The sequence below is a fragment of the Diachasma alloeum genome, unplaced genomic scaffold, assembly GCF_001412515.2.
Source record: "Diachasma alloeum isolate Michigan unplaced genomic scaffold, Dall2.0 Dall_scaffold_00381, whole genome shotgun sequence".
Classification (NCBI taxonomy): Eukaryota; Metazoa; Arthropoda; class Insecta; order Hymenoptera; family Braconidae; genus Diachasma; species Diachasma alloeum.
Genome location: NW_021680520.1, coordinates 246,322 through 266,421, shown reverse-complemented (window position 1 = coordinate 266,421; position 20,100 = coordinate 246,322). Strand labels below are relative to the sequence as shown.

The 20,100-nt window shown below is 37.4% G+C and overlaps 1 protein-coding gene across 1 annotated transcript in view; it reads left to right on the top strand.

Moving 5' to 3' along the window:
• Positions 1 to 1,725: 1,725 nt before the first annotated feature.
• The window catches only part of LOC107041831, an 82,223-nt gene continuing 63,848 nt past the window's right edge, over positions 1,726 to 20,100 (top strand). The window contains exons 1-3 of the mRNA XM_029126389.1: positions 1,726 to 1,792; positions 2,343 to 2,434; positions 9,876 to 10,106. Coding sequence (XP_028982222.1) covers positions 1,726 to 1,792; positions 2,343 to 2,434; positions 9,876 to 10,106 — 390 coding nt within the window. The remainder of the gene's footprint in view (positions 1,793 to 2,342; positions 2,435 to 9,875; positions 10,107 to 20,100) is intronic.

Sequence of the window (20,100 nt, the reverse complement as noted above, 5' to 3'; positions counted from 1 at the left end):
GTTGAAATGCGACCAGTAAGAGTGGATTAAAGTGAGTGTAACCCATTACGATCCGAAATAAGAATTTCAGAACGAAAACTAATTTCCGTTCATAATAAAAATGAAAAATAAAAATTATAAAAAATAGGAAAAAATAATCATGGTAGAATTTACTCAAGTAGAAAATTCAACACAATGAATTGAGAAGAAAATTATGCAATCCAATGAAATGAAAAAAGTATAAATTACATACGATAGAGAAAATAATATATGAAGTGACCATTCGGAAGCATATTGATAATTTATTAGCAAAGAAAGCTATACAATATCTGATACCAGAGCAATTCCCCACTTGTTTTGCTTGTACAATCATAACTTTTAGGGACTCCTGCGTGACGTAAAATCCAATAGGAATTATGATATATTTTACATTATGAAGGTGGAAAGGCAATCGAGATAACGTTCGAAAGATAATCCACCCGGGCCTTAAAATGAATATCAGGGTTGGGAACTCTGCAACGGCACTTTATGGGGTAAAATACGCGCTTAACGCATTTTGTTATTGCTTGAACTATGGCTGGCATTCGAATTCTATTTTTTTCTCTTGTTTTCCTTATGATGACGTCCAAAAAGAGTTCCAATAAAGTTTTGTCTCTTAATTGAAGGGGTGAACTTAACTTCTAATCTAGAATCAAAAAGTGAAAGAGGGAAATTAGGTGAATGAGAAAAATAGTTCAGGAGTAATTTGTGAACAATCCAGCACTATAGATTTTTTGTGGAGATTGTTATGGGCTACAAAAAGGTCCTATTGTAGAAATTGAAGGTATTGTGGGAAGGTCCAATTCACTAAAATATGCGATTTAGTAAACTGATCACACATTTCATATTTGAGGTCATATTTGAAGGACAGTAGAAATATATATAAAAATAAAGATATGTGTGATCCAGTATGAGGTTCGCAACTATCTGCTTGAGGTGTCTATGGATTCGTAAGACAGCCGAATCCCGTAAACGGAATAAATCATAAATATATGCGTGACACAATGAGCGCAAATGAGACGGTGCGAGGAGTTTGTCCTCCTGTTAATCATCTCTAGCGAGAAGAGATTTTTTCTCCACGACTAATTGGCGTGGATGCTTATACCGTTTTTATATTACTTGAATTTACGTGACAAAGATGACTTTTAGACACATAGTATAAAAGACATACATCATAAAGGCCTAAAAATTCAACCATATACGTCTTTTCGACAATCGTCACGTGTATTCTACGTATTTTAAACGATCAGATGCTTACTGGGCGGTGACGGTAGTCAGTGTATGTAGCGAGCTGCTATACTATGTCATTTGTTTCGAAACCTCGTCATTTTAAAGATATCATAAAATAATCTATAAATTGATTTCGTAGTTTAAATGTCATTCAGAAATTTCTTATGAATTGTTTTATGAATATCACGTGGATATTCTCGTTCGATTTTTTCAATTTTTCTCAAATTTTGTCGATTATTATTATTATTTATTAATTGTTCAACAGGAGAAAAACTCCCATAGCAAGGGGGAAACTCAAGCTTGTACACATGGCCATATAACGAAATTTACCGATATATCACTCTCCAACATCTCATACACTATTTCATAGCTTTGCACACACCAGATCCATTCCATCCACATACCAGTCGATTCTCATACGCCGTAAGATAAAAGAGTATCTAAAATATCTAAGTATCGAAATCAGTTGGGTTATAAATGAGTTTATCAATATTTTGCCGATTGATTGAATATTCTCACGCTCACAGAAATACAGTACCATCAGGTAAGTCAGATAAGCGATACAACAAAGTATTTCAGAGAATTAGACAATAAAATTCGTTAATCAAACCGCATTTTCCGTGAAATTGTCCTTACTGTTCAGTAATAATGACTTATTATATTTAAGAGAAATATTATACTTGAATGTTGTGCATGATTGACATTAACATTGAGTGAACACTCAAAAACATCGAATATCGAGAGATTGATTTCAATCAATTTTTACGAGTATTCGCATCTTTTGAAACTGTTGTGCCCTCTATAATGAAGTCAAAATTACATTTTTACCATCTCTGAATGTTACTGACTTCATTAAAAAAAATTAAATACCAGTACGCGATTGGCCGATCGGCCGATTTCCGAACAATTTTCTGGGGGTGTCCCGCAGCTCTAATACAACTCGCATATGAGTCGTGTTCGTCAGGTTGAGTACGCCTCAACGATTCGAGGATAAGCCTCCCTGTCCTCGCATTTCTACTTACTCCACAATTCGTTATTCTATTATTTTTTGAGTAGATCTAAAACGAAGATGATGAAAAATTCCACTATTTTAGTTTTGGTTTTTTTACATTTTTTGCAGGATGGGATAGTGATAGGGAAAAGTGACTCGAAACCTCATATAATAATTATTGTAGCCGATGATTTGGTAAGTGAAATGAAACTTATAAGGTTTGTTGGGATGAGTTGAGAAACAACATTTCGAATTGCCCTTTGAATTACAGGGAGTCCCAAAACTTTTGAGTGAACTTCTTAATGATGAAATACGATAAAATCCTGAATCAAACGTATTTGACATCATTTTGCATCTACCTCAATTAACTCGTTAGCTATTGACCGAAACTAACAGGCGAAGTGGAATTTTCGACTCAGAATCCCTTTCGTCCCCTAAATTTTTTCAAACCTTGAAATTTTGGATAAGAGTTTTAGGACACTGCATATTTCTGGAACTGATGGCTTTAGAGAAAATCCTTTGAGTGTATTATTTGTCGGATGACTTTATTCAATTCCTTTCTCTCACAAAATTCGAATTCATAGTTCACTGCAGTATAAATCAATAATTAATAATTGATAAAATTTCTCAAGTTGAATATAAAATTAATTGTGTAAGAGCACCATGTATGCTGTTTTTAAGCGAACACACTATTCTCCTCAAAAAGTGTCCTGATAAATTACTCTGAACTATGTATTCAGACAGAAAGCGTGAATTTTAACTCACAATCAGTAGTAAAAAAGTGACACAAAACAAACCGATTTTCTTTGAAACACATTCTTTGAGAATACCTTGAAATTTGAAAAAGATATACGTTTCAAAAAATTGAATAAAAAATCCTAGTACTTTCGTTGGGTGTTTTATTGGAATTTCGTTCGTTTTATTCTAATGAGTCATAACAATCCCAAACATTCAGTGATAAGTTCCTTTTTGATTTTTTTCCGGGCGATGATTAACGAGTTAATAATCAATAAAGTTACAGGATAACATGTAGCATTCCTCCTTCATGATATGTATATATATGTATGACCGTATTATGGCTGAATAATCGATTAGTAAGAAATGAAACGGTTGGATAGAAGTTTGGATATCAACAACATTGGCCTTAATTAGCTTAAATTGAATTAAATGAATAAAGTTGGCCGATGACACGGTTGCCGAAATGCAATTACTATGACATCGGTACTGATATATTACTTTTCAAAAAAATCCATCAATGTCTTTGTTACATTTATTACAATCAAAATTACATTGACAAGAATTTAATTCTAGATCAAACAAGGAGTATTGAGCATGCAAACACTCTAGAGTTGATATTCATTTACAAGGAATTGTCATTTTCGTTCCTGTTTCCCAGCCGCTATATCTTTGCAATTCTGGCCCAATGCGACGACCGTAATTTTTTAATTTTGTGAATTTATAATTTGTTAACTATATCGCGCGGTACCAAAAGTAAAAGAGGACCGCCCATCTCAACATTTCACCCCTTTCGATTATTTCGTCACGAAGAAAAAATACTGTGACGTATTGTGAAAAATACGTCGATTGTTTGTGAATAATAATGACGTATTATGAATAATACGTTACATTCAATTTATAATTCTAAACGATGGGAAAAGAAATGTGATTTTGGTCTCATCGTTCACGAGCAGAGCTCAGCATTCCCATGGTGACACCTGAGTCCAGCTTCATAGAAGAAGAGCTGTTTGACTGTTTTAGTTTTGTGTCAGTGATGACATGAAACTGTATTAGTGCACCAGGACCGCGGGATTGCTTAGATCTGCAATTTCGGGTCTTGGAACTTTTGAGGACTCATAAGAGTCAGAGTGAGTACGGGAGTGAAGCTGAACGGTCATCTCAGCTCCTCCACTTTTAATACCGCGTATACCGAACCCCCCAACCGAATCAGTGTCTTGTATTTAGTTCGTAGTTTAGCCAAGAATAAACCTATAGCTTTTACCAGACATTGAGTGTCCCATAGTTACATCCTTAAAATCCCTACATCCTACTATTCCGGAAGTGAGCGGATCCTCCGTAAGCGTAACCGTAATAGTTAGCTGGGTATAGGGTGTTTGACGGCCCTAGCAAGGAAGTATAAAAGGTTCTTACTACTAATAGTGACTAGTCACAGGGACTAGTCACTCAAGGTAGTATCACTCAGGATTGAAGGCAGTGAGTGAACTACCAAAAACATCACAACAGCAAGAAAATTACTGGGCTAGCACGACAAGAATGGGTTCATTTGACGGACTCGAAAAAATTCACCTGCCAATAATGGAATTTTTACTTCCATTTCTTTTCTCGAATTTACCATGAAAAATTCTTTTTTTCGCAGCAAAAGGTTTCGTAACTTTGAATCCGCGGACAAAATTTCTGCGACAAAATCGCCGAGGATAATTTATCCATTAACAATTTTTCCACCGACAGTTTCCCCCACACTGATAGAAAAGGTGGAACGATTCAGTTGGATCAAACGAGGCTTCTTAACTGTTACCGCGATTCGTTAATATAGTTAACGAATCGCGGTAATAGTTAAAAAGTTTCGTTTGGTTCGACTAAACCGTTCTATCAGTGCACATCCATTATTCCCGAGGTACAAAATAACCACCGACAAATTTGCCGGAGATTTCATTCAGCTTTCATCCTCTTCTGAAACAATATCAAGTGCAAAAAAAGAAACAAAGCAGGGGTTAGCGCGCATACAACGATTTTAATGAAAAAACAGTAAAGGGGAAATATCTCAAAAACTTTCTATGGACAGGTATATATGTTTTTGTTGATCTAGGTAGAGGACATCGAGACGAATATTTTGAAAGAATAAAATCTAAATCGGTCCAATAATTTTAAACATATTCGAAAAACGATTTAAAAACGAATCGCTTTATCTCAAAAACGATTTGACCGGTCGGGCTGAAATTATGCACAGAGTTAGTCCTTATTAAGACCTATAATCTGACAAAATTTCAATTTTTTTGGAATTATTTTAGCCACTTAATTACTCAACTTTCTAAAAATTGACCATCGGGAAGGTGGCGGTGGACACATTCACATACGGACATGGTCGCCAAACTTCGTATTTTTACTTTTCAGACCATTCAACATCATTTCCAATGAAGATTTGAGAATGTGAAAATCGGACGATTACAAAGCTTCCATTCGGAAGCAAAAGTAACTCAGATTTCAAAGATATAATTTAATGCATAATTCTCAGTTCGATAACTCACATATTACATATAATTACAATGCTTCAGCAAATAGATTCCTCTCGATTCATAGAAGCCCGTTATAACGATTGATAAATACACATTATAACCATTCTCTGATATAGAATCAATACAAAATTACAAATAATACTGAACTAAAATCAAATTAAATGCAAATTTCATAATACTGAATTAAAAGCAAATTTCGTGTAAGATAACGTGGCTATCGGTGATAATGCAAATGAGCAAACATTGTGAAGTAGTTTATTTTGATGGGAATCTTCAAGCGAGAGAGTTATCGGGAACCCTTCCAACTTACTATTCATCATCCGAGATTGTAAACACATGAAATGTCGGATAATTTATCGACGGTTATAATGTGCCAAGAATCAATTGGCGGCAGATCAGAAGTTAACATTATAATTGTCGCTGGAGAAATTGTGTTCAGTTTTCTTTTCATTTTGGAATTTTGTTGCAGAAATTTTATCGCAAAGATTTTGTCCGCGGATCAAGAAGCGTGTTATCTTATTTATCGGGTATTATTTTCTCCTTGTTGAAATATCGGTTCAAAGTTTTGGAACACCCTGTATTGCGGGTCTATGTCTAAATATTTTCCGTCAAAAAAACTCCGTCAAAACAACTTTACGTCAAAAACACTTGGTTAAAAAAAAACCTTCGTTAAATAAACCCAACCGAAAAATAACTTCTCTCATAAAAAATTCCATGAAAAAATAACTCAAAAAACCACCTGAAAAATAATCAATGATGAAAGAAACAAGTGGGAAATTGCTTTTATATTTAAAATGGTATAGTTTTCTTTGCTAATAAATTAGCAATATGCTTCCGAATGGTGATCTTGCATCTTTTTTATTCTTATCGAAAATAATTCATATTTCAATTTATTCCTTAATCATCTCCATACAATGCCGATGATTGTCATGAAATTAATAATTTTCAATCGTAATATATTTTGTTTTTTCATCCATTTTATATCCAACAGATTTGATAACCAACATTTGTGTAATTTTTAATTACCATTAATGTCGTTGGATGTGTTAAAATAATTCCATTCTAATCGATAATGTAAAAAATGAGTAATTCATGTTCAATTATTCAATCGTGTTATCGTTCTTTGATTGTTTCATTTAAAAAAGTGAATATTGTGTGTGAAGTGATTGAATAGATTTAAATATTTTTCTCCACTACAATAATCAATCCAAGTGTATTTTTCACAATAGTGGAAAGTCAACAATCTTTTGAATACTCTAAAAATGATGATCGGACATTCTCATATGAATTAAGTCGAAAAATGATACTATTCAAAAATGATACTATGATAATACAATTTTCAACAAAATTTTATTAAGAATATTTTAATTTTATATAATATGAAGAATCTGAAACCTTTTCCATCAGATTCTTTTCGAAGAATCTGATGGAAAATTCAAAATATCGAAAAACATGAAAATGATTCTCAAAATCTTATATAAATTCAAAGATAGAGTGAAACTTTCTATTATACCTTAGAATTCCACTATAATCATGTTTAAAAAAAATTGTTTGATGCAAGAATTGATAAATTTGAGCATTACATTAGATGAAACTACCAGAAATTTGATTTTCATAAAAAATTCATGAAAAATTCAAAATTTTCATGAATGATCATAAAAATCCAATTGATCAAGACAGTTATCATGCTCATTCTTCAACTACACATTAATGACATCAAAACAAATATTTTAACCTATGGTTCACTCCATGAAACATCATAAATTAAAAGAAATTTGTGAAAATTAAAATTTAGAAAAAAAAATTGAATTAAAAAAAAAATCCGAATAACTATTAAAGCTATGATCTTCATCTTCGAACTCGGTCGAGAGGACAGCCCAATNAAAAAAGTGAATATTGTGTGTGAAGTGATTGAATAGATTTAAATATTTTTTTCCACTGCAATAATCAATCCAAGTGTATTTTTCACAATAGTGGAAAGTCAACAATCTTTTGAATACTCTAAAAATGATGATCGGACATTCTCATATGAATTAAGTCGAAAAATGATACTATTCAAAAATGATACTATGATAATACAATTTTCAACAAAATTTTATTAAGAATATTTTAATTTTATATAATATGAAGAATCTGAAACCTTTTCCATCAGATTCTTTTCGAAGAATCTGATGGAAAATTCAAAATATCGAAAAACATGAAAATGATTCTCAAAATCTTATATAAATTCAAAGATAGAGTGAAACTTTCTATTATACCTTAGAATTCCACTATAATCATGTTTAAAAAAAATTGTTTGATGCAAGAATTGATAAATTTGAGCATTACATTAGATGAAACTACCAGAAATTTGATTTTCATAAAAAATTCATGAAAAATTCAAAATTTTCATGAATGATCATAAAAATCCAATTGATCAAGACAGTTATCATGCTCATTCTTCAACTACACATTAATGACATCAAAACAAATATTTTAACCTATGGTTCACTCCATGAAACATCATAAATTAAAAGAAATTTGTGAAAATTAAAATTTAGAAAAAAAAATTTGAATTAAAAAAAAATTCCGAATAACTATCAAAGCTATGATCTTCATCTTCGAACTCGGTCGAGAGGACATCCCAACAAATTTTTTAAGCCATAGTTGAATGAATTTAAAACATTTTTTTTTCAGCTATCGTATGAAAACTGATTTTCGAAAAAATTCAAAAATTAAAAAAATGAATGAATGAATTAAATTTTAATTAATGGCGATGGATAGGGCTTGATAAGACCTACATTTGATAAAAAAAATTTTCTTCGATTCCATTGTTTCCTTAGTAAATAATTGAGAAAAATGGTTTTTACATACACACACACATACATACATACATACGGACACCGCCCAAAAATTGCATTTTTNCAATAATCAATCCAAGTGTATTTTTCACAATAGTGGAAAGTCAACAATCTGTTGAATACTCTAAAAATGATGATCGGACATTCTCATATGAATTAAGTCGAAAAATGATACTATTCAAAAATGATACTATGATAATACAATTTTCAACAAAATTTTATTAAGAATATTTTAATTTTATATAATATGAAGAATCTGAAACCTTTTCCATCAGATTCTTTTCGAAGAATCTGATGGAAAATTCAAAATATCGAAAAACATGAGAATGATTCTCAAAATCTTATATAAATTCAAAGATAGAGTGAAACTTTCTATTATACCTTAGAATTCCACTATAATCATGTTTAAAAAAAATTGTTTGATGCAAGAATTGATAAATTTGAGCATTACATTAGATGAAACTACCAGAAATTTGATTTTCATAAAAAATTCATGAAAAATTCAAAATTTTCATGAATGATCATAAAAATCCAATTGATCAAGACAGTTATCATGCTCATTCTTCAACTACACATTAATGACATCAAAACAAATATTTTAACCTATGGTTCACTCCATGAAACATCATAAATTAAAAGAAATTTGTGAAAATTAAAATTTAGAAAAAAAAATTGAATTAAAAAAAAAATCCGAATAACTATTAAAGCTATGATCTTCATCTTCGAACTCGGTCGAGAGGACAGCCCAATAAATTTTTTAAGCCATAGTTGAATGAATTTAAAACATTTTTTTTTCAGCTATCATATGAAAACTGATTTTCGAAAAAATTCAAAAATTAAAAAAATGAATGAATGAATTAAATTTTAATTAATGGCGATGGATAGGGCTTGATAAGACCTACATTTGATAAAAAAAATTTTCTTCGATTCCATTGTTTCCTTAGTAAATAATTGAGAAAAATGGTTTTTACATACACACACACATACATACATACATACGGACACCGCCCAAAAATTGCATTTTTGGACTTTTTGGATCATACTTGGTTGATATAACACAAAAAATGCAAAACTTAAATTTGGTCGATTACAACGCTTCCATTCGGAAGCAAAAAACCAACGACTATCAATGAAATTGAACGAAACTTTATTAACAAAATAAATGAGTAGTAGACAAAAAAAATTATGCAATTAAAGGGTGATATTCAGAGTAATTCCTTTCAAATATTTCATGTACGAACGATTAGCGTAATCACGAATAACAACGCTCAAACGTTGCACAAAAAAAATCGGCACAAAAAAATATTCGGGTTTTTAACAAAGTTATTTGTACAGAAGTTGTTTTTGAAATAGTTTTTTTATGACAAACGTTGTAATCGCAAAAGTTAAAAAAAACCGAGTTTTTATGACGAAGTTTTTTTGACGGCAAATATTTAGACGTGCTCCCGGGAATATGAGTTGACGCACATCTCGTTCCACTATTTCACATTAAAATTAGTCAAAACTGATCAATAATTTCTTTCTTGATTGAATTCATATTAATAGGGATGGAATGACGTTAGTTTTCATGGGTCCGATGAAATTCCAACCCCAAACATTGATGCGCTTGCTTACAATGGTGTAATCCTGAATAATCACTACACCGGTCCCGTATGTACACCAAGCAGAGCAGCTCTGTTATCTGGAAAATATCCAATTCACCTAGGAATGCAACATCTGCCGATGCAAGCAACAGAACCCAGAGGTCTCCCAATTACTGAAAAATTGCTACCTCAGGTATTTTCTGCCTAAATTCAGTAACAAAGTGATTGAACGATTTGAATCGCCACGTATGAAAAAATCTAATAGAATTTTTGCCGATTTCTATCCGAAAAGTCGGCTGCTTTTCCGCGCGTTTTCTCTGATAGGGAAATATTGAATAGAGAAGAATCTATAAATTCAGAAGTTCCTATAAAATTTATGCTGTTCTGATTTTTTCTATGAGGAGGAGCAAATCTATTGACAATGAGCTCTAAATTTTTGTAATTATGTAGCCTTCACATTTAAACAATGCCATTTTGCAAGGGATGCTAATGGACTATTCACGCTTAGAAAGTAGTCCAGTAAATACAGTTTAGCATTTTAGTCTGGAAATGGACCCTGCGTTTACTATTAAATTGGCCTTTCACCGTGATTAGCGGGGATGAACCGTGTAGAGGCTCAAATTGTGAAGTATTTCTGATACCAGGTGACAAGGTTTAAAATATTATTAAATTCATATACTATTCAAATTCAACATTTAAATTTGATACGATCAAAATCAATGTAGGAAAGCGTCATTGTGAATGTTCTGGATAACTTTGACCCAACTTCAACCTATGAGACATATCCTATTCTAAAAAGAACATACACATATTTAAAGTCAATAACTATCGATATCTCGCAAGTCTATCACGCTTATTCCTCATTGGTTCCAGTCGTCCGAGACGGCAAATTTAATTCATGATTAATTTAATTTTGAGATTTTCAATCATGAGTATTACAATTAAGGTACGCTCTATAGTAGGACTCCTATAATTTCGACCCGACGGGGGAACGAATTCCGAGAAGTCGAAAATAGTCGGCCGAGCTCTCATTGGACAAGCGCGCGTAGTGGGGAGGTCAGAGAGAGAACGCATTATGTTGCTCTCTGTCTTCGATCGTCGGACAACAGTGCGTACATAACCCCAAAGTAAATTTTTCCAAATAATTAAGGTTAGGCAAACACTCGGGAGCATAGGGCTATGCGCCCGGGAGATTATGGGACCATTCCGGAAACGGAAGAAGTGGGGACTGAAAGCGCGAGAATGAGGACGCAGTGACTCCGTCCGTCGAAAATAGCCGGCTCGAAATTACAGGAGAAAAGAGGGAGTCGCAGGTCGAATGGTAAGGTAGACGTATAGTGCGCGCTCCTCTACCTATTTTTTTTCGTTTGATTTCGGTTATCAGTTACAGTAAACCAGTATGGTTTGATTCAAATACCCACTTGAGTTGTGGTGTTTTATAAATCTACTGTTTTAATTTTCGGGGCAATAGTCTTTCCGTTAAAATAAAAAATTAACATTAGTCAAGTCACCGCCCAAAATCCTAACCTCGACGGCGTCAACAATCTAAACGTGGCGGCGCCAAGCGCCAGCCTACCCTCATCATCTCCGATACCTACAGTTCCCAAAATGGCTGCGATGGATAACAACAATGACTCTCATACATCCGAAAGAGTTACAGGCAACACCAACAACAATAATTCTAACTATCGATATGAAGAAAACTCCACAATCGACGTTTCTAACTCAAATAATGGTTTATCTCCCATTATCCTCAATGATCCATTTTTACCCCAATGTCAAAGTCTCCCTCGTAAACCCACTAGATACATTGCAGCCCAACTATACAACTGATGACAACATGAACACAGCACTTTTGTATGCTGCCAGGCAATCAGAATTTTTAGATCATGGAAATGCCAACCAACTCCCTTCAAGCTATCTCATTGACCCCTCTCTCAATACCCTAAGACATTTCAATAACCCCTCCCCAGCAAGCTCAATCACATCGCCATTTCTAGGTGAAACACATGACCCCACCATGATCATCGACCAGCAATGTGCTGATAAGAATAAGTTTGGCAAACGATCAATTATCAAAGAAGGGGAAGACGACGACCCTGACCTAACCCCAATCAATACTCCCAAGCATGTACACAAATCCCCCTCCACAACTCGCCCAATAATCTCTCCGCACAAGAGCAAGACTCCGCAAGAGCAAATTACAGACTCATTACAATCTGCTACTAAAATAAACTCCCTCCCGACAAACGATGAAAGCATGGAAATCCTTCCAACTACTCAGTCTCAAACCCAACCTCGTTCCCGCCCAACTATCCGTGATAACCTACGATCTAATCGTTATCCTCCACACTCCAGAAACCGAACCTTTGAAGTTCTTTCCCAGTCAGACGATTCGAAACCCAATGTCAAACACCTACATGGTATCCATCTTGCAAGAATAATCCACAGGATTTTACAAGAGGCAAAATTGGGTAACGACTGCCACGAGACCAGAAAAGTAGGCTTTTCAATCATTGTTCCCTTCTTTAGTGCCAAACAGGCCAACACCGTCATGAATCACCCATCTCTCGCAGCTGAAAACATAATTGCCTACATCCCTGAATTTAATCTCTCCAGGCAAGGGCTCATCAAAGGTGTCCCTCTAGATATCACAAATGAAGACCTTATGACAGATCTGAAGTCCTCAGTTCCATTCACATAAGTCACTCGATGCAATTGCTTTATTAAAAAATTCAATGGCTCCAGACATATGAGTCAGTCAACCACCATCCTTATTAAATTTGAAGGGCAAATACTCCCACCCACGATCTCCCTATATAACGTTCGACTGGAAGTTTTCCCATATATCTCGCAAGTTAAAAAGATGCTCAAACTGTCTTCACTTTGGCCACTCGAAAAAGCATTGCCAAAGCAATGCTATCTGTAACCACTACTCAGAAGCTGCCCACGATTCCTCGCCCTGCCCTAACGTCAACAAAATTGCTAAATGCATAAACTGCAGGGGACCACATCCATCAACAGATGAGTCGTGCCCTGCCCTTCACTTTCAGTGACAAATCCACCAATATGCTGCGGCTAACGGCATTACCTATGTAGAAGCTAGATATATCTTGCAAAATAACAAAAATAGCAACACTGGAGATTCACATGTCCAGCAACTCAGTCCCCCTACTAATATATTCTCTCCCCCTTCTCCACCGATCTCCAACAAGACCTCCTTTTCAACGATAAACCCTACTCATGCCTCATTCAACATCCAGAATCGTATTACACAAGCCCGAACCGAGAACCCTCCTCAGGTGATGGATAAACCGACTGCCCTCGACACCCTCCGTTTCCCTCCCAATCCCCCTACCGCTAAACCCCCTCAACCATTCATCTGAGACAATCCTGCTCCAAAATCCACACAACAATTTAAGAGGCAACGCCAGTCGCGGCAATCCACCGCTCAACTGTAGCAACGGTCACCTCCAAATCACAATCACTTATTGATCTCACCCAATGGTGCTAACTACTTGAATCCATGCTACACCCAAAATACACCCAAAACCATGCCAGTGACCCAACTTAATTGCTCTCTCCCGTATAACATCTCAAATAATAAACCCTCAGACCTTCAGGAAATAATGACCCAGATAAAGACTTTCTTGGATATCTTTCTTACCAAATTAGCTGACCTTGTGAAAACCCTTGGTTTGACATCCCATCTAAACGCGATTTCCACTCTTGTCAACTCGTTCCAAGCCCCAATGCCACCTCACCTCGCCGTTCCTGCTCAAGGATTAACCCCCTTAATCTTCCTTCATTTTTCAACACCTCTACTACAACCACCTCCTCCACTATCTCTTCTGCCTCTCCTACTTTGACACAAAGCTTCGGACCTCCTTTATCAACCAAACTCTCTCCTCCCCCACCCCAATATAAATCCACAATGGATTATACAGACGACAGCAACACAAACTCATCTTCTCTCAAACTTCTACAATGGAATTACCGAAGCCTCAGACCCAAAATAGGAGAAATCCGAAACATAGCTCATAAATACGATTTAATTCTTCTGTCGATTTAATTCTTCCAACTACTCAGGGAAGACATCCTGGACCAACAAGGACTGGGCATAGCCCTGGCCATCCGAGATAACATTACTTACACCCGTATCCACGACATTGATAAAATCTCTCCTAACTTGCACCTGCTAGGCGTCACAATCCCCTCCTCTAGTGGTGAAATAGCTATTATTTCTCTCTACAAAAAACCAAGAGCTCCAGTCTCTTCTGACGAATGGACAAAACTTCTCAACTCTTGTTCCTCTCCTCATGCAACAATCATAAGTGGCGATTTCAATTCCCACTCCGAACTTTGGGGAAGCGTAACTTCCTGTGAATCGGGCCTCAACCTCTCCGAAGCACTCGCAAATACTCAACTCCTTCCTCTCAATGATGGTTCCCCGACAAGAATCTCCTCCCCAAATGAAGCTCCTTCCTGTGTCGACCTCACTTTAGCTTCATCGAACATTGCTGTACAGTCAAACTGGTCTGTCCTACCAGACCACATGGGCAGTGACCACTACCCCATCTCCATTCTCATTAACTGCCATCCCGTATTCTCGAAAAATTCCAATCACAAAATTAATAAAGCTAAGATGGATTGGGTTCTTTTTGAAGAATCATTGAATGACAACATAAACCTCGTTCAAAACCTCGCGGATGAAACCCCTCCACAAATAAAATACGAATCGCTTATCGACAACATCATGAATGCGATATCCTACTCAACCCCCAAACCCAAGAAGACACCTCAAAGCAATCCTCACAATCGACCCGAAGTTAAAAAACAGAAGAAAAACTCCCCCCCTGCCCCCTGGTGGAACGAACAATGTTCAAAAGCTGTAGCTCTCAGGAGAAAAGCCACCACTGCCTTCAGAAAAGTCATCTCGGAACAAAACTGTATTGAAGTTAAAAAACAAACTGCGCTTACCAAACTTATCATCAGAAGAGAAAAAATAAAAGGATGGGCCAATTTTTGTATGACCCTAGATAGAGACACTCCCATCAAGACAGTCTGGAATAAGATAAAATGGTTTAAGAACCGAAACAACTGTAATCCAGCTCATATTCCCAAGCAAGACAATGAATCCGCTACTAAAATGAGAGAATTCATCGCTGACTTCTGTCCAGATCTTCCATCTGATCACTGCCCCCTCCCCCTCCTACTATACCATTTGAGTCCAATCCCTTTCTCCAAAAAAAATTTTCCCCTCGGGAATTTTCACAAGCTTTAAACTCGATGAAAAAGCAATCCTCCCCAGGTCTTGATAAAATCGATTATGTTATAATTGATAAATTACCCCCAAAATACAAAAAAAATTTGCTAGATATTTTTAGCGAGCTCCTAGAAGCAAGTCAATTCCCAGACTCCTGGAGACAATTTCTCATTTTCCTACTCCCAAAATCTGCCCCTAACAAATTTCGACCAATAGCTCTTGCCTCTTGCTTCTTAAACTGTGCGAAAAAATCGTATCAAACAGGCTAACCTGGTGGCTTGAAACCCAACATATTCTCCCAAATACCCAATTCGGATCCCGTAAAATGCGCTCATGTGCTGATAACTTGAGTATCTTATCCACAGAGATTCTCACTGGGTTTACAAACAATGAGTATACTGCTTGCGTCTTCTTGGATATAAAAGGCGCCTTTGATAACGTAGAACCGTCTTTACTCTATGAAGATCTCGCCCGACTAGGCATTCCCCTAAAAATTTCCAACTTTATTTACTTCCTCCTAGCCTATCGACAATCATTTTTGGTCATCCAAGGCAACCTCGAAGGTCCTTACCCAATGGACATCGGTACGGGCCAAGGTTCAGTCCTTAGCCCCATCCTATTCAATCTCTACCTTGCCAACCTCCCATCTATCCATGAACTCGGCGCTCAATCCATATCATTCGCTGATGATTTAGCGATCTACTCTCGTGGCCGCAATCTCAACACCGTCTTATCATCGGTGGATAAATCGGTAAACAAAATCTCCAATTTTCTGCCAAAAAACACCTAGAAATCTCTCCAGAAAAATCTCACCTGATTATTTTTGCCAAAGAACAGTTCAATCCTTCTGAATACTCCATTTCAATCAATCACTCACCAATCATAGCCGAAGAATCTACAAAATTCCTTGGGATCACTCTCGACTACAGATTTTCCTTTTCCAAACACATCAATGCTACAGCCCAAAAAGGTAACAAGATAATCTCTCTAATCAAATCCCTTAGGAAAACCTATTATGGAGCTGACCCCAGAAATCTAATGGTATTCTATCGTGGCCTCCTTCGTCGCTCAATTGAATATGGTAGCCACATACTTCGTTATTTTAACCATAACGAATTCGGAAAACTAAACAAACTTCAATATTCCGCTTTGAGACTAGCAATTGGCTATCGCGGTTCCACCCCCACAAATGTTATGCTGCCTGAAACTTCGGAGCCCTCACTATCTCTTAGAATATCCCAATTCTCTGATAGATATATAATGAGAACTTTTTCATTTTCAGAACACCCCCTCCTTGAGAAACTTGCAAATCTACATCGCATCCTTGAAAAAAAGGGAGCAAATATCCATCACATCAAAACTGACTTTCCCCTTTATCGTTCGTATAGAAGACTCCTCTGTCACCAATCCAAAATTCATTCCCATACTCTCCCAGTCCCCTATCAATTCCTCTTTAGCCTTGTTAATTCGACTCCCTACATTAATACCTCACTTGGTCATCAAATCAAGAGCAAAAAAAACATCGACTCAGCCCTGCATGAAGGATTGTGCACAGAAAACCTAGAATCGCATACCCAAATTTACACAGACGGCTCCAAAACCCAAGATAGTAACTACGTGGGCTATGCTATCTACATCCCTTCTCATAACATAACGATCAAACATAAAATTTCGTCGTATGCCTCTATTTTTACAGCCAAAGCCCTGGCCATTCTCACTTCTCTTAACACTATTGAACAACACAATATACAAAAATCCGTGATTCTCACAGATTCGTGAAGTGTTCTCACAGCCCTAACTCACCTTTCCCTCAAGTCAATATCTCACATCACTTATCAAATCCTCGAAAAATGGTCTCTCCTATCCCTCAGTGGATTGGAAATTTCTTTCGTTTGGATTCCGTCTCATGTCAGCATATCCGGAAATGAAACGGTTGACTCTCATGCAAAAGAAGCAATTAAAAATGGAGAAGACACTTCTCCACTCATCCCCCACTCTGACTTCAAAGGCTCTATGAAGAGCAGAATGACCTCTAAAATGGCCAACCTACTCCGCCTACAAGCAACAAATTTGAACAAAGGCCAAGAGTACTTCAAGAAATTCTATAAAGGCTGGCACCCCCCTTGGTTTCAGACATTAAAAATTGACCGTCCTCAAATTACTGTGATTTCTAGAATGAGATCGAATCACTTTAATCTTAACCAAAGTTTACATAGAAAGAACATTGTTAATTCCCCTCTATGCACTTGCAAACAAATTGAATCCCTATCACATGTCTTCTGGTACTGCCCATTGTATACAAAAGAGCGTTCAACTCTCATCAAAGCCTTAAAAAAACTAAATATAAATTCCTTTAATTTGTTGAAGTGAGCTATGCATATTTTTGTTTTGTGCGCATGCGCATGGTCAGTGGCAAGTCTGTACGCCATCTGCGTGTTTAGTCAGTCGCTTCTGAGATGTAAGGAAGAGAAGTTAACGGTGAATAAAACTTTTAATATTCTAACAAACAACTGGTTTATTTATTGGACCTTCTTCCCCTCCTCATCTCTACCTGCTTTGGATCCGTAAACAATTGGCTTTATCAGGTTATGGGCCCAGGTACGTGCTTTAGTTTTACGAGATCTTGGGGAGAGAGGAGGTCGAAGGTGAACGAGAGCGTTGGATGTGCCGCGTGGTCGTAAGGAGACGGCCATTGCAAGAGCTGGGAGTGTTTTTTTTGGATGTTGCGCGTGGTGCTTGACTGTATTGGGTGACTTGAATAGTGAGAGAAAATGTCGTCATCTGATCTTTCGACAAAGCAAGTGAAGAAGTTCGGTGGAACGAACTTTCTGGGCTGGAAGTTTCAGATGACACAAATTTTTGTGGCCAGCGATGTGTTGGACATCGTGACCGGTGATCGAGTGGTGCCCAATGACACAGAGTCGGCAGAAGGAAAAGCGTGGGTGAAGGACAATGCGAAGGCTGTTCTTTATATCATCATCGATGGATTATGAACAGCTTGATCCTTTGCTGACGTAAGTCACCGCCAAACACATGTGGGACCAGCTTATAGCGATAGACGCGCGCAAGTCGGCGTCGAACAAATTAGTGCTGACACAGAAGTTTCACGAGTATCGCATGGGACAATCAGACACGATTATCCAGCACTTGTCAAAAATGAGGAACATGGCGACGGAACTCATGGATCTCGGTGAGAATTTGTCGGACATTCAAATCTTGGCGAAGATGTTGGCGAGTTTGACGGCAAAATACTCAGGATTTCAAACGGCGTGGGACAGTGTTGCACCTGAAAGACAAACATTCGATCATCTCCAAGAACGTTTGCTTCGAGAGGAAAGTCGGTTGAATTCAGACAGCTGAAGTGACCATTTTTGCTGCAATGAAGATCACCAAAACGGATGGTCAAACCTCGAAGACAAGTGGTGAAAATTCGAAGACAAAGCCGAAGAAAGTAAAGAAGAAGAAAGAAGTGAAGTGTTTCGCTTGTGAACAGCAGGGGCATTTCGCTCGCGATTGCCCAGAGTCTCCATTAAACAGGCACAAGGACAAAGACAGAGACAAAAGTGATCGTGATGGTGGGGATTCTCGGCAAGTTGCTTTTATAGCAGTGTGTGCGAGTGCAACAGAGACCAAAGGACCAAGCCAAATCGAACACGGTCGGTTCAAAAGGCCAGATGATGTGGAGCGACGCTCAGTGCTAGCGGTCGATTAAGACGATATCTGGTATATCGACAGTGGGTGTTCGAAACATGTCACGTTCAGGAGAGACTGGTTCGACGAGTTCCATCCCAAAACGGATGGAGATACGATACTACTCGGTGACAATGGAGAGTGTGTCGTGGCCGGTGAAGGAACAGTGATTGTGGACAGACTAGTAGACGGTGTGTGGAACGAAGCTCGAATTGAGAATGTGCTCTATGTTCCTAGTCTCAAGAAAAACTTATTTTCTGTTGGAATGTGCACAGTGCGTGGCTATTCAGTTGTGTTTCGAGAGGAAGATGCACTGATAGTACGTGGCAACGAGGTTCTAGCGACTGGAGTCAAGCAGTCGAATGGAATTTGCAGGTTGCTGCTTCGCGCAAGAGTTCGGGAAATTCCAAACGAGGCAAATGTGTCTACAACGAGTCTGAAAGGATGGCACGAGCGTCTCGGGCATCTGAATAAGCGCGCGCTGTCTGTGTTAGTGTCGAATAGCATGGTAAATGGGGTAAAAGTCAAAGACAAAAGAGACTTTCTGTGATGCGTGTAGCCTCGGAAAAGCGCACAGACTGCCATTCAAGAAATATGTTGATCATGTAAAGTGGAAACCGGGGGAGTACTTTCACAGTGACGTCTGTGGGACAATGTCACAGTCGTCGATTGGAGGTGCAAGTTATTCCGTCACATACAAGGACGATCCTTCGGGGTTTAGGCAAGTGTTTTTTCTGAAACACAAGTCAGATGTCTACGAGAGCTTCAAGATCGTCAAGCGAGCTGTGGCGAATAAATTTGGTAGCACCATGAAAGTACTGCGCACCGACAATGGGGGTGACTACTGCAATGAACAGATGAAGAGGTATATGCAGTCCCTCGGAATTAAACATGAGACAACAGCTCCGTATACTCGCGAGCAAAATGGGAAAGCTGAGCGGGACAACCGAACGATTGTTGAGTGCCCACGCACAATGCTGCACGCAAAACAACTTGAGACTTCACTTTGGGCGGAAGCAACTAACGCTGCTGTGTATTTGCTAAATCGAATTTCTATGACTGGGGAAGATGACGTGAAAACGCCGTATGAGATCTGGAATGGCAGGAAACCAGATCTGGGACACACTCGCGCATTCAGCGAGGAATGCTATGAGCACGTGCCCAAGCAGTTCACACGAAAATTCGATGCCCGAGCTAAGATAGCAATCCTTATGGGGTACGATGGAGCCTC